We start from the raw sequence: 15,760 nt of genomic DNA, 5'->3' as shown, positions 1-15,760 counted from the left end.
TTAAAGGAACACTCCACTTTTTTTGAAAATAGGCTCATTTTCCAACTCCCCGGGAGTTAAACAGTTGAGTTTTACCGTTTTCGAATCCATTCAGCCGATCTCCGGGTCTGGCGGTAGCACTTTTAGCTGTAGCTTAGCATAGATCAATGAATCTGATTAGACCGTTAGCATCTCGCTCAAAAATGACCAAAGAGTTTCTATATTTTTCCTATTTAAAGCTTGACTCTTCTGTAGTTTCATCGTGTACTAAGACCGACAGAAAATGAAAAGTTGCGATTTTCGCAATGTTCAATGATCTATGCTAAGCTACAGCTAAAAGTGCTACCGCCAGACCCGGAGATCGGCTGAATAGATTCGAAAACGGTAAAACTCAACTGTTTAACTCTAGGGGAGTTGGAAAATGAGCCTATTTACAAAAATAGTGGCGTGTTCCTTTAAACATCAAATCATTGAAAATCTCACCTATAAGCATTCATGGTCTGCTTGAGTTGATCATAAAAGACAAATTCAGGGTCCCTGTCAAAAAACAAAAAAATTGATTAATCCCTGAATATTCATTTCCACTCAACATGGGATCACGGCTGTGCTGATTTCACCTCTTGTCGGCTCTGACCAGGTGTCTCTTGACGTCCTTCAGATAGCGGTTCAGGTAATACTCCAGCGTGTTGACGATGCTGCTGTCTTTGTCCACCAGCTGGGCGGCTCGCGGTTGAGCTGTCAGCCAGTCCACCAGTGACTCCAGCTGATCCTCCTGCACCTGCTGATGAGAACACAGAGCCGCGCTTAAACAACAACAAACCAACCAGACACAAGACGTCAGCTTTACAGAGACAAGTCTGCACTGAGAGCTCAAGCGCTGGGAAACACACACAGATGCTGCGCCTTAAAATACTGCGAGTGAGGGCTGTTCAGTGCAACTCTGAAGATTAAAATGTGCTAAACATGGTATTTTTGATTGATTTTTTCTTCTCATACTCACCATCTGTTCAGTGAAGATCTGCAGGTCTCCGCTGACACCCTGCGTGACACAAGACAACCATCACATCATTAAAATACACATTTTGGGCTTTGTGATGCTCAGTGGTAGAGCTGCATGTTTAAACATAATGAAGCCAAAATTGTGATATGGTTTAGTGTGATTATCAAATATAAATTTATAATTAAATAAATACATGCGCTGTTTCTCAGAGTGAAGTATGGTAGTCTGTTTTAGTTTCTTACAGTTTGTATTGTAAAAAAATGTTTCTCTTTCTTTTACAGTCAAATATTACAATAATAATATTTCTTATTTTGTTTAATATTTTTAGTGATTATTTTTTATTTTAGTCAAATATTACAATAATATCTTATTTTGTTTAATATTTTTATTTAGTAATAATAATAATCAGCAAACCTGAAGCTGTTTAAAATACAAATATTTTAAATCACAATTTTTAACAGAAAAGATAAAACTAAACATACACAAGATCAAAACAATGGTCGTACATTTACTCTAGATTTAATATGTTGATAAAATTAATTCGCACACACATCAACATTTGTAGAGAAACGAAGATAATGCAACATTACCTTCTCCGTCAGGTTGTATATGACTCTCGCCAGCGTTTCAGCGATGACTTTAGTGTTGCGACTGAGCTTCGGCAGATCCACGTGAGGCCTGCGGGAAATGGAATCAAGAGAAAGATGACGTCATCAACTGAATCAACCAATGGGCAGCGAGGGAGGGAACTAGTCGTTAGGGTTACGACGGGGTGACAGAGAGAGAGCACCAATCATCACCCACCCAGCGGTGGCCTCTCCCGCCCCCTCCAGAGAGGACGACACTGACCGCATGTCCATGATGGAGTGGCGCGCAGGGCTGCGGTGGCTCTCCAGGTGGGACAGGGTGAAGGCGGGCAGGCGGCGGATGCCGAAGCGCTCGTGCTCCCACGCCAGAGTGTCATCGGCCAGGTTGATCTTCTTGTGGACCATTGAGAACTTCAGGTCAGGGTGCTGATGGGCCGCAACCTAATGACGGGACACAACGATGACCGGCCGATGAGGAGTAAATGCTGTGTTTATTTCTAGATGAGGAGCGGAGAATCTTACAGTCTCTAGCTCTTTGAGCAGGACATGCTGTGGGTTTCCCTCTTTCGGAGGCTTGGACACGTGGAGGTGAAGGTTGTCGCTGTTACCCAGAGTGTCCAGACACAAAACAAACGCCACGTTGTCCTGGAGCAGACTGGAATCTGAAAGACAAGGGGGAGGTCAATCCATACTAGGGCTGGGAAAATAAATCGATGCATCGTGAATCGAGAATTCTCAGATTTTCCGAATGCATCGCGATTCTTTCTCGAGTCGATTCTGAGCTTAGTTTTGAACAGCAGATGGCGCTGCATGCTTTAGAAATAGCTGTACTCTGTTCGTTTCCAAATCCTTACACACACTTGAACCTAAAATAATCATTCATAAAATTTCGAAAAGGTTGAAGCGAATTACAAGGGTGTTCACAGTGGGCTGTGTTTACATTAATCTCACGTCATAAAAGCATTCTGAGCTGAGGTGAAATTACAGACTCCGCTGAACACACAAGTGCTCTTCTGCGCTCTTCTTCATGAGCATTTGAGTGTGCGGATAAAAACTAGATTAGAGCGCCATCTGCTGTTAAAATATAAGCTCAGAATCGATTCCAGAGAGAATGGCAATGCATTCAGAAGATCTCAGAATCCATCCACGAATCGATTCTGCATAGATTTATCGTCACAGCCCTAATCCGTACCGTTTCATTTCAGCAGGGACTGATGCTTTTCTCACGTCAAGAAGAATTTTTATCTTTTTTTTTTCCCTGATAAAGATTGCGGTTTAAAATGTTTTTTTTTTTTTTAAACAGCTTCGAATTTACTGCTTATTATCATTTTTATTATTATTAGTAGTAGTAGTAGTACTAAATAACAATATTAAAATTACTTTTGTAAAATTTGACTGTGAAATAAAAAAAAAAATATTTAGAACAATAAAATATTTTTTAAATTAAGAAGCGCAATAAAAATGTATCAAAGAACTGTGGAGACATTTACAAGCAAAATGATTTAATTTACTCGATTACAAAAAGTACAAAATATTTCTGCTTCAAACTGTATTTTTTTTATAATTATGGAATTTTGTATATTTTAAACTTTAAATTAAATGCCAGATACATTTTGTCGTGTAACCAAAATACCAATAATAACTAGAAAAAATATGTTCTGCATAAAACAGGATTTTTAATTAGCCCAAAATACACCAGGACTCTTATTTTGAAATGTATATGCTTTACTACTTTTAGCTACTCATAACAAACACATTGTTTCCCAAAATACCAAAAGATAACCAGAAAAAAAAACATGCATAATACGAGACTTTTAATTATACACTGATTTAAACTTTAAATTAAATGCCAGATACATTTTGTCGTGTAACCAAAATACCAATAATAACTAGAAAAAATATGTTCTGCATAAAACAGGATTTTTAATTAGCCCAAAATACACCAGGACTCTTATTTTGAAATGTATATGCTTTACTACTTTTAGCTACTCATAACAAACACATTGTTTCCCAAAATACCAAAACATAACCAGAAAAAAAAACATGCATAATACGAGACTTTTAATTATACACTGAGACACTTCTTTTGAAATTGTACTTCATATAAACTATATTTGCTCTGCACGTTCATAAACATCTATTTTTAGTCGCAAATGCGAGTAAAATGTTCAACCCATCAAGTACAGCTTTGGTCGTGAGGTACCTGTGTGATCCAGGTTGTCTTCCAGCCAGCGTTTAGTGCCTTGGTAGTTAAACTTCCCGCCTCCCGACAAGAAAAACAGCAGGTTGTATCTACAAGAAAGACATTTTTTGTAAAGCACGCAGACAGAAAACTGTATCAAAATTACGACATAAATCATCAGTTACCCTGCATGAGTGCGTTTGTAGGAGTAGAGTCTAGAAAACAGTCTTGCGAGCTCCAGCAGTATGGCGACACCGCTGCCGTTTGAGTCCGCGCCGTACGACAGCCACTGAAAGAAAAAAACACTGAATATCTCAACAAATAACTCAAAAATGAGTATGAAGAATGAAAATGACATGACGTTAGGGCTGGGCGATATAGCTAAAAAATGTATCAACGATATAATGTTTCATATCGTTTGGTATCGATAATTATTGACATTTTTTATAACCTTTTTTAAAACAAAGAGCAATAGATTATTTTTTTTCAAATTTAACCACTGTATTTTTAAATTAACCCAATTTATTGAGACAAACAACAAATATTTTTTAGTTTTAACAGTTAAACACACAATTAAAATTAAACTAATATCTAATTTCTAATGTTTTATATGCAGTTTAAATAGGTCTCAAGGAATCTTTTGTCTTGTCTCCCGAAGCCACAGGAGGGCGCAATGAACAAAATAATGCAGCACATTTAAATTGTCAATGCAAGGAAATAACTGTCTATAAAAAAAATGTGCATTACGTCTAAATTAACTCATATAAATCAAATATAATTTCGTAAATTGCATAAACAATGCAAAAAAACAGCATCACGTATTTATGCATTGCTTAATACAAAGAGCTGAATCGCCCATCACACAGATTGCATTTAAAAACATATGAGACGCAGTGAAAAGGAATAAACCTCCACAGATTCGTGACATGTTTTCTAAAAGTTTTCTAAAACAGTTTTAACTTTAAATGGCTTTCTATACATCTCTTGTGTGAGACGCGAGTGCAGCAGTCATATTTGTCCGTCTAAAAACTCATTTCATCATGTGTTCGTGTTTGTGTGTGCTGTCTGCGTCCCTCATAGCACCTGCCTATATCATGCGCTATATCGAACATTTTTTTCTATCGTTATCGAAGAAGGTGTACCGTCGATAAATATCGATACCGTTTTATCGCCCAGGCCTACATGACGTCCTTACCGGAGCAACTCCAAAAGAGTCGTAGTGAGCCACCAGGACGATAGTGGGCAGATCTTCTCCTCCCGCACCTGTGAGACGACCCTGACAACACGAAAAAAGGGCAACTAGTTAGCGTGAAGCTAATCTTGAGTGACATTTCTGTGCAGCTGGAGGGCTTATAAACACCTGACTGTCACGTTCAACTCAACTGACCCTCTCAGATTAGTGTTATTAATGTCCTCTGTGCCTAAAACTGCTGCTAGAGCATCCAACACATTGCCCAAAAGTGGATGAACTACTTTTATGATCCTTTTTGGAGTTTGACAGCTTCTGATCACTATTGACTTTCATTGGAGGATAGAGATCAGCATGAACGTTCTTCAAAACATCTTCGCTCTCGGTCCACAGGACAAAGAAAGTCACACGGGTTTTTAAACGGCATGAGGGTGAGTATTTGCTGACAGGAGCTGGGTTTATGTTCTGGAGTCAGTTATACTCACCTCTAGACTAGTAATGGCCCAATCACTGACAGCTTTACTCTGAGCTCCACTGGTCACCATCTGAAAACCGTTAGCTGTCGCTGTGTGCAGCAGCACTGGTCCAAAACATACAAGTCATGTTTAATAAACTTCAACTTATAATATATAAATATACACTAAAAACTATATATGTATATATATGTATATATATATATATATATATATATATATATAAACACATACATACATACACACACATATAACACTTAAAAGTACATTTGAAATCTGCATATATAAATATTATATTAAATATATAAACAATATAATAAATGTATATGTATAAAATACTATTAAAATGTAGTATATGTACACTTTAATGTAATACTATATATTGATACCATATATTTATGGTATATTTATGTATATAGGCTTGATTATAACTTTTCTAATTACTATATATACTGTATAAAAAATATAATACTTTAATATACATCATAAAAAGTCAATGGAATTTAAATAAATATATGTAAAATACACATACAAACAATATATCACATTAATAAATATGGAAATATTATAAAACAAAACACACACACAAAATGTATTTATAAACAATATTTTAAATTATTATGTATAAAATATTATTAATTATTAAAAACAAAGCATATATTTATATGTGTAACTATATATTACTAAAATATATTTGTATATGCATATACGCTTTATTGTAATTTCGAATTTTATATACTTTATAAAAATATATACTATATAAATATTAAATATTAATTAGTATGCATGACATTTTAACAGAACACATATGTATATGTATATGCACTTCATTATAAATTATCATTCTATATAGTATATATATATATGCTATAAAATATATGTAAAAATAAGTTACATTCAAATATATAAATACACGTAAATAAAGCATTTGTATTTATATACGATTCAAAATATATTTTAATATATATATAAATGTTTTATTATATATAAAATCAACTTATTTTCTATAATTATTTAATACTGATATAAAATAAAAATTAAAAACAAAATTAAAAAATATATCATGAACTTTAATAAAGCACTTCATATAAACTATATTCCCTCTGCACAGCCATAAACAATGCCACAGAACTAAATATTTTCCGTGCTCCAGCGTGAAGTACCTTCAGCAGCTGATGAAGAGCCCTGTGAGGAAGAGGAGATCTGCGTCTGCGTGTAGATGGACAGCAGCTCCTCGTCCTCCAGAGCGAAGTAGACGGGCACGATGGTCTCCGTGGCCAGCAGCTCCGTCTCCAGCTCCATGAACTGCTACAGAAGACCGAAACACACCACAATCAGCCTCCAGCGAGCGGGGCCGGCCCACACGAGACTCTAGCGGGTGCCAGCGTTACCTGCACTATGTCCTGCGGCATAGTGGACATGTTCTGGGGCAGTATGATGACCACGGCTCCCGCTGACTGTTGCAGGGCTTTCTGATATTTCTCGTAAGAGAAATCGGCGAGCCGCATCATCACACATCGACGGCTGAGCACCTCGGCCTCCATCGTACGAGCCTCCGTGTTTAAAATGGCGTTACGGGAACCTGCGAATGAGCTTGGATTAGGGCTGCACAATTAATCGAATTTCAAATCGCAATTACAATTATGGATGCCACAATTACGTAATCGTTCAATTAATCGTTCAAAGTCCACTTATGTTATTCTGCACGCTTAAGATATGTTTTTCTTTCTTTCTACATGTTATCTTAAGGGTTTTTCCATTGTTTTAGTTTTAGTATAACATTATAATACCATTCATATTTTTACTTTTTTATAATTTAAAGAAGAAACCAATCCGATGTATTGTTGACATTTGAGGCTTAATACTATAGAAAAGCACTAAAGGTTTTTCAGTTAGAGTGTTTTCAGCTTGTTTATAGCTGAAAAGTCCTATAAAACCAGTTTTGATTCATGACATCTACTCATGAAGAACACATTTGACGAGATGTTTGATAAACAATGCTGGCGCATCTTGAATTTTAAAAAACATTACTAACACGCTAGTAAAAACATTTTTGTTAACTGAAATGAAGCTGAAATAAAACAAAATAAATATTAAATGAAAAATCTGAAAACAAACAAACAAAAAAAACCTACATGAAAATTTGAAATGTTGCCTTGGCAACTAACTGATATAAATAAAATAATAAATTATATTATTTAGAAAAGCTATAAATAAAAAAATAAAATGAATTGGGGAAAAAAGTACCTAAATATATTACAAAATAATATGTTTAAAATAAAAATTGTTTCTAACGTGATTAGCATGTTGCTAGCATGATTAACATGTAGTTAGCATGTTGCTAGCATGTTTCTAGCATAGAAATGTACAGGTAGATGCCCCATTCGCCTGCGCCAAGCACGTAGACGCGTCCGCCATATTTAACGGTCAACTTGACGTCATTCACCATAATAATCAATGAATATTCGAAGATGGCACAATCCTGCACAGCCGATGGTTGTAAAAACCGCCGGGATTTAAATTCCCGAAGAAACGGGATAACCTTAAACAGGTGAGAATGTGTTGTTTTGTGTTTTTAAATTATTAACCTAATATTACAAGTTTTGAAACATTGGTAACTTGTGTTACTGTTATGGTGAATGACGTCAAGTTGACCCTTCCAATATGGCAGACGGCTTACGTATAGCGGCCCATAGAAACAGTCGCTAATGAGGCATCTGCGTATACATATCTATGGTTGCTAGTATGATTAGCATGTTGTTAACATTTTGCTAACATGTTTCTAACATGATTTGCATGTTTTAACATGATTAGAATCGTGTTAACATGTTGCTAGCATGTTTCTAACTTGATTAGCATGTTGCTAGCATATTGTTAGCATGATTTAGCACATTGCTAGCATGTTTTAACATGATTTAACTTATTGCTAGCATGTTTTAACACATTGATACCATGATTAGCATGTTGCTAGCTTGAATTAGTGCACTGATAGCATAGATATGTATAGGTAGATACCTCATTCGACAGCTCCAAGCACGTAAACGGTCCACCAATCTAGCAACGGTCAACTTGGCATCATTGACCATAATAATCAAGATGACACAATCCTGCACAGCCGATGGTTGTAAAAAAAAAACGCCGGGGTTTAAATTCCAGAAGAAACGGGATAAACCATCACAGGTGAGAATGCAAGAGAGGGGCGGAACCATAGATATATAAGGATTCTGGCATTTTCGAATATTCATTGATTATTATGGTGAATGATGTCAAGTTGACCCTTCCAATATGGCGGACGGCTTACGTAAAGCAGCCCATAGAAACAGTCGCTAATGAGGCATCTACTACTGTCTTAGGCTAGTTGCTAGGATTGGCTAGATAGATAGATAGATACGAAATATTAGATAGATAGATAGATAGATAGATAGATAGGAAATATTAGATAGGTAGATTAGAAATATTAGATAGATAGATAGATAGATAAGAAATGTTAGATAGATAGATAGATAGATAGATAGATAAAGAAATATTATAATATTATTTGAGTCTCAAGGGATTCTTGGAATTTAGATTTGAATTTTGACAGTTGCAGTTTGAATTGTCTTGGCTCATTTAAACATTCTGAACAGAACAGAACAACAGTCTGAAGGTCTGAGCGGATCCGAGTTTGGTGGTTGTAGCTTGAAAGCTCTCGGAGGAGTAGCGTTCAGAAATGTAGTCTAAGAAGAAGCTGAAACAGCAGATCAGTAGGCAGGCTTTCTCAAGCCAGCCTAATACAGCATTATGGGATGTTCTGAAGAGTAGCGAGTTTCTTACCGTAGGTTTGTCCCTGCAGGTCGTACTGCTGCATGCGGTACACGCTGAACTCATGCGCCGCTTCCGCCCGCAGCGGACACACCAGCACCAGAAACAGCACCAAACTCAGCGGCAGCGACCACTTCAGCATGTTCTCCAACACCTCACTGGCCTCCTCGAACATGCTGCAGCCGGTGCGGTAGATTCCTGCGGAGAGAAACCGAGAAAAGACGGAATGAATGACTGACGGAGTTCGCTCGAGCTGTCAGGAGCCGCGGTGAGAATTTCAGGCAGGCGAAGTCCACGGACACCTACACGCCTGCCTGCATTGTTTCATCGATGCACGTTTAGCTTTTTCTATGACAGATTTGGTTTAATATATCAAATTAAGGATTTGGGGTTTTAGAAAATAATTTTAATGGATGAAATATTGTCCATGTGCCTCTTGATGGTGATAGTTGGGGTCCATCAGGAAAATTCAGGGACAGCCTCATCTGACCTTTTTCTCTAGTCAGATTTATTGTCTATTTTTATTATTTTTTATTTTTTGCAAAACACACAGAAGCAGTTACACGTGGGGAGTGCAGTGCAATTTATTCATATAAAGAATAATTTAAAGAATTACTAATAAATTCATGTATTTTCCCTTGTGTACAAACGCTGCCATATTTTAATTAAATAATTAAATGTTTCTAAAATATTTTTATTTTATTTTATTTTTTATTTACTAGTCAGAATAATTAATGAGTCACATTAAATTAGATTTTCAAACTAGAATTAAATCAAACTACTGTTTTATTGGTTATATAAAAAACAATATGCTCCCTGATGATGATGATGATAATAATAATAATAATAATGTCTATATTAAAATAAATAATTAAATATTACATTAAATAATTAAACTATATTATTTCTTGGTTATATACAAAACAATATGCTCCCTGAAACTGAATAATAATAATAATAATAATAATATCTCAATTAAAATTAATAATTAAATATGACATTAAATAATTTAACTATAAATGGAACTATATTGGTTAGATACAAAACAATATGCTCCCTGAAACTGGATAATAATAATAATAATATCTAAATTAAAATAAATAATTAAATATTACATTAAATAATTAAGCTATATTATTTCTTGGTTATATACAAAACAGTATACTCCCTGAAATGTAATAATAATAATAAAAACAATAACAATAGCCTAATAATAATAATAATAATGTTTGAATTAAAGTAAATTATATATGTAAAAGTTACATGAAATTATTACAATTAAGTGCTCTTATTGTCCACTAGAGGGGAGTCTTTCCCAATAATCAAAATCTGACCCCAGTTGGACTTTTCTAAATAAGACCTACAGATACATTTAAATTTTTTCACATCTAAAATACAAAAACAGATTCTAAAGGCTGAAAGTGCTTTATTTGTGAGGTGAAGTCTATAGGCAATAGAGGTTTGCTTTTATTTGCTATCTTTGTGTGAAGTCTTTTCTGCTTTTGTTTACTATAAAAATGGATCCATACAGGATTCCAGTTACAAGTTTCCCAATCGTGTGATTATTAAACAATTATATGACATTAAAATGGGCGTTTTCCCATAATCCTTATGAGAAATACCTATTAAAGCAGTGCAAATATTTTTGAATAAACAAAAAGCACATTAAGCAGAATATTTAATGCCATTTAGAATAGAAAGGTAAACTCTAGTAATGGCTATAAGTGGTTGAGGGAGTCAATCAATCTGTTTAAGTGCTATAATATAGAAAACAGTCTCCAAAGTGTTCAGTGGTTTTTTATAAAAGGCCAATCGCTTCAAAAATGTTCTCGGAACGTTCTGGCAAAGCTTTCTCAAAGTTATGAATAAACGTTAACAGAACATTTAGTCCAAGTTATCTGGTCTTTAATCATGTTCATTAGTAAACATTAGCACAAAAACGTTATTTATATTTATTGTTCATGGAAAGTTTTTTCGTTTTTTAGTTGGGCGTTCATCTAAAGTTTTTAATATGTTATTACCAGTGTTGGGGAGAACGCATTACAAGTAACGCGAGTTACGTAATCAGATTACTTTTTTCAAGTAACTAGTAAAGTAACGCATTACTTTTTAATTTACAAGAGAATATCTGAGTTACTTTTTCAAATAAGTAACGCAAGTTACTTTTTTTTTTTCCAATTTATTGATTGACAGCTCTCCTGTCCCCCATGCTGAGAGAAATCAGAAGATTAACGCAATATTGTAATGCATTACTTTTAAAAGTAACTTTCCCCAACACTGGTCATTACATTCTGAGAACATTAATAGTGTCATTGTTTGCAGAGTTCTAAAATGCAAAGTTCCCTTAATGTTCCAAGGAGAAACGTTTTTTAAACGTTCAAAAATTGACATTTTGAATAATCAGGGAACGTTTTTATAATTTAATTGGAACATTTTCAAAGCATGCATATTTTGTTATTTTACGTGTTCAGACAGCATGTGTAACATGCAGTTCTCTGTGACCAACTAAAGTCTCAGTCTAAACTAAAGTCTAGCCTCTCAAAATAGCTATAATCCTTCACTCACTGGCTTTCTGTTTGTGTGTGTGCAAAGCCACTGCCGTGAACAAGTCACCTATAGACGTGCACTTGTTCAGGGCAATAAACACGTGAATGTAAACACGAACAGATATAACGTCAACAGTGAAACAGACAGCTTGGCTTGCATTCTGATGGTCTGGAAAGGCAGCGCAGTCAGAGCTAATGGACGGAGTAGTCCTGGAGGAGCCAGCGTTTCCATTAAGTTGCATTAATGCATTCAGGAGAGACTCACGCGGCTCATCTCTTCAGATCCCGTTTCAGATGCGCTCCGGCTCTCTGAAAGCCACACGGGCCGGACGGCACCCTTTATCTGATATTTAGAGTTTGGACTCTAAATGAAAGGGCCACTTTTGTCTCACAGCGACTTCAGTGCTTCCGCTGACCCATACGCACAAAGCATGTCCAACATGCCCTTTCTGCTTCCTTAAACCGGAGAGATGTTATATCGTCCATTAGCAGAGCAGATCAGTTTCAACGGGTCCAGAAGATTGGCCTGAACTCTTTATAGTTCTCCTTCCTCTGTTGAACACAGGGTCTGGTTATTGCTCTGAGGACTTTGCAGAGCAGCGTTAATGTTCTGTCTGGGAAAATATTGTGAAGTGGTGCATACGATATTGTCTCGAATGTGCCTGATGGGATTCAAAATGTTTGGGAAATGCAAATGTGGCTCAACGTCTCTCCCTTGAAAGTCTATTATCTTGTTTACCATTATAGTTGTGTTTAGAGATAAATGGCAATTTGCCTCAAATAACAGAATGGAGTCAACTGTGCATGAAATAATGTTATATTATATATTAATATGGTTAAATAGTCCATGACCCTGCTTCATGTTAAACGTGATGTCTTTTTCTTTTATTGTGATGCTGCAATGTTGTGGCTGACCAAAGCTCTTTTGAAACATAGCCGTTTTTATTGCAGCTCTTGTGCGTCACAAATGTGCCATTGTGTTACCTTCTTTTTAAGCTAATGTGATAACCCAACGAACAGGGAATGTTTTCAGTACTTTGGCTAATGCTCATGGCAAAGTTATGTACAAATGTTGTTCCAGTAACCGTAATAGATTGTTTGTTCAAAGTTATCAGGTATTTAAAGGAATAGTTTAAAATTTGCTGAAAATGTACTCACCCTCAGGCCATCCAAGATGTAGATGAGTTTGTTTCTTCATCAGATTTGGAGAAATGTAGCATTCCATCACTTGCTCAGCAGTGGACGCTCTGCAGTGAATGGGTGCCGTCAGAATGAGAGTCCAAACAGCTGATAAAAACATCACAATAATCCACAAGTAATCCACACCACTCCAGTCCACCAGTTAATGTCTTGAGAAGCCAAAAGCTGCGTGTTTGTAAGAAACAAATCCATCAAGGCGTTATACCTTTAAATGTTTGCTTCCTAAAATATGAGTCAATAATCCATAATAACGTTTCATCCAGTGGAAATGTTCATCTCCTGTTGTCCTCTCGCATCCAAATTCACCAATATATTTGTTTTCGCTTGTAAAGCGAATCTTCTTAATCTGTGCAGATTTCTCTCCTGATTCAGACGAGATGAGTTTTCCACTAGAGAAAGCAATATCATGGTTCGAGAACTCGCAAAGCAAAAGTTTCTTGTTTCACAAGATGTTAATTGATGGACTGGAGTCAAGTGGATTACTTGTGGATTATTGTGATGTTTTTTATCAGCTTTTTGGACTCTCATTCTGACGGCACCCATTCACTGCTGAGCATCCATTGCTGAGCAAGTGATGGAATGCTGCATTTCTCCAAATTTGTTTTGATGAAGGTCTGAGGGTGAGGAACATTTTCAGCAAATGTCAATTTTGGGGAGAACTACTCCTTTAATAATGTTCTAAAAATGTTAGCACATAAACATTATTTATACATCATTCATGGAACTTTTGACATACTACTTTTTTTTAGCATTCAGAGAACATTTAAAAGTAACATTCCCATAATAATAAAATGGAACTTTCCCTTTATGTTTTTCACAAACATTTGCATAACCAAGAAAAAACGTTTAAAAAAATAAAAAAAGAACATTCAGAAATGATTTTTTATAACATAACAGGCATGTAACCAAAATGTTCCCAGAACATAATTTTGTTAGCTTTGAAAGCACTGTTTAATCATCGAAACAGATTGTAGCAAGTCAGAGGTATGTGTGTGGGCTGGGCAGTTACTGTAATTAGTTAACATCTTCAATACGCAGCAATTAAACTCCCACTATGGCTCTGAAAGAAGCCATTTACTCTAAAAGAGCAAAGAGCAGGACATGCTGTCTATGGTCTGACTTTTAATATAAAAACGCTTCAGGCCTGACATTAAATCAGTGTATGACCTTTAGAGCAACAAACAGAAGACGCACTATGACAGAAATTCGCCCAGTGAACTTTATGTGTATGACACAGATGCATTATTATACATCAAAAGTGTTCTGATTTAAATTGGCTGCTGTGCAACACACACTTGACTAGTACTAAATGCAACGCAATATCATAAACAATGAGTAAGACTTCTGTTTCACATCACTTTTCAAAAGAAAACAATGATAAAACAGTCTACTTCTGCAAAATGTCACAATATTCTTCTAAAATAACCTTGTTGGCACACCATTGTGACACTCTCAATTTTATCAGTGCCACACTTATGTTTCTTGACAGCTCTAGTGGTGTTTTAATCATCTAAATTAATCTTTAAAGCTTGCTTTCGTGCATTGAGGATCCGTTGCCCAACAATGACTGAATGAATGGGCACATTTTGTTTGTTGCAAGTCAGTTTACAAGAAGAAAAAGATTGATTCCAAATTCAATAACACTTGTTTTGGACAAATTTTTGAATTAATCTGTAGACGTGTAAATCTTTTTGGTTAACTGATTGATTAAAAAACCCCTCTACTTGATATCACAAGTAAGTCCATTATAGTTTGAATATCAGATCTTAGAGTCCAAGGTTTTTCTTTTCATATTTCATCACAGAAAATGTAGGACTGGAATACATTTTGCTGGCCCCTTGAGTCTCAACACTTTTTGCATTTCTTTGTGATTCAGTGATGAATCATGGCAAGATACACACAAGATATGATCTTCAAGGTCTTCTTTTGTCTTCAAGGTAATTTTGAAAGTTGAACTATTTGCTAGCTCATATTAATACTGTGATTTGTACAGCTTGAGATAAAAGATTCTTCAGTGTCAGTTTTCTAACCCAAGATGTGGAGGATCTTGATCCTTTTAGCTCAAGGGCAACAAAGAATTAAATACCTTATTTAAAGCACACCATCAGATCCTAATTAGTGGCCATGAGTTCTGGACTACCTGAGGATTTGGAGACATTGGGACGTGTTTGTACATTGTGCTATCAGTGATCCAGACGCAAATCTGGAAAGCTCTGCACGGGAAATGAAGAAACTTCTTAGCTACAAGTGATGAAAAAGAGCCCAGTGGTCAGATTGCCGCCCATGTTTACAATCAGAACAAACAGTGCCTTTATTAATATATAAAGCAAGTCTAAATGAATGTCTAGTTCAAAGGTCAGACTGTTAATAGAGCATTTAACATTTAAAACTTTTTTTGTGAATCCAATGCAGTTGAGACGACAGGGCTGTAATTGAGATATAATCTACATCCGCATTAAAACTGCAATACTACGCTTGAAGTGGTAACATCAAGTGTCTCCCTTGAGCAATGGCTGCAGACAGCATTAGCGTCTCATCCAGAGCTGCTCTCTTCTCCGCTGCCTTGTCTTAGCGTCTGGTCTTGATGGATTGCCTGTGCGAATGATGGAGCGGTGAGGGAGAGATGATGAATTGGTCATGTCAAACCCGTTCCTAAAGGCGGAGGGGGCTTGAGGTAGATGCCACCCAGCAGAACAGCCAAAACTATGATCTCAGATCAGCTGCAGTGAGGCACGCTTAAAGAAGCAATGCAATCCACCATTGCACCATTCCGATGAAGGGTGTTGCATATGCCACTGAAATC

At 36.0% G+C, this 15,760-nt stretch overlaps 1 protein-coding gene across 3 annotated transcripts in view; it reads right to left on the bottom strand.

The window, feature by feature from the left end:
- LOC107718474 (nicalin-1-like) overlaps positions 1–9,514 on the bottom strand; it is an 11,431-nt gene extending 1,917 nt beyond the window's left edge. Inside the window, exons 1-13 of one of the 3 annotated variants that reach the window (XM_016525564.1) lie at positions 9,224–9,514; positions 6,802–6,992; positions 6,574–6,718; positions 5,423–5,517; positions 4,944–5,024; positions 3,934–4,037; positions 3,770–3,858; positions 2,089–2,228; positions 1,829–2,007; positions 1,570–1,657; positions 980–1,018; positions 597–760; positions 463–516 (exon numbers count right to left, since the gene is read on the bottom strand). In XM_016525564.1, coding sequence (XP_016381050.1) covers positions 463–516; positions 597–760; positions 980–1,018; positions 1,570–1,657; positions 1,829–2,007; positions 2,089–2,228; positions 3,770–3,858; positions 3,934–4,037; positions 4,944–5,024; positions 5,423–5,517; positions 6,574–6,718; positions 6,802–6,992; positions 9,224–9,386 — 1,532 coding nt within the window. In that variant the 5' untranslated portion in view covers positions 9,387–9,514. Of the gene's footprint in view, positions 1–462; positions 517–596; positions 761–979; positions 1,019–1,569; positions 1,658–1,783; positions 2,008–2,088; positions 2,229–3,769; positions 3,859–3,933; positions 4,038–4,943; positions 5,025–5,422; positions 5,518–6,573; positions 6,719–6,801; positions 6,993–9,223 lie in introns of all 3 variants that reach the window. The other 2 variants (XM_016525562.1, XM_016525563.1) reach the window with 2 other exon arrangements.
- Positions 9,515–15,760: the final 6,246 nt, after the last annotated feature.

The sequence above is a fragment of the Sinocyclocheilus rhinocerous genome, unplaced genomic scaffold (genome assembly GCF_001515625.1).
Source record: "Sinocyclocheilus rhinocerous isolate Xijiao unplaced genomic scaffold, SAMN03320098_v1.1 scaffold92, whole genome shotgun sequence".
Taxonomy (NCBI): Eukaryota; Metazoa; Chordata; class Actinopteri; order Cypriniformes; family Cyprinidae; genus Sinocyclocheilus; species Sinocyclocheilus rhinocerous.
The sequence above is the reverse complement of the archived record's forward strand: the minus strand, read 5'-3'. Positions and strand labels throughout refer to the sequence as shown.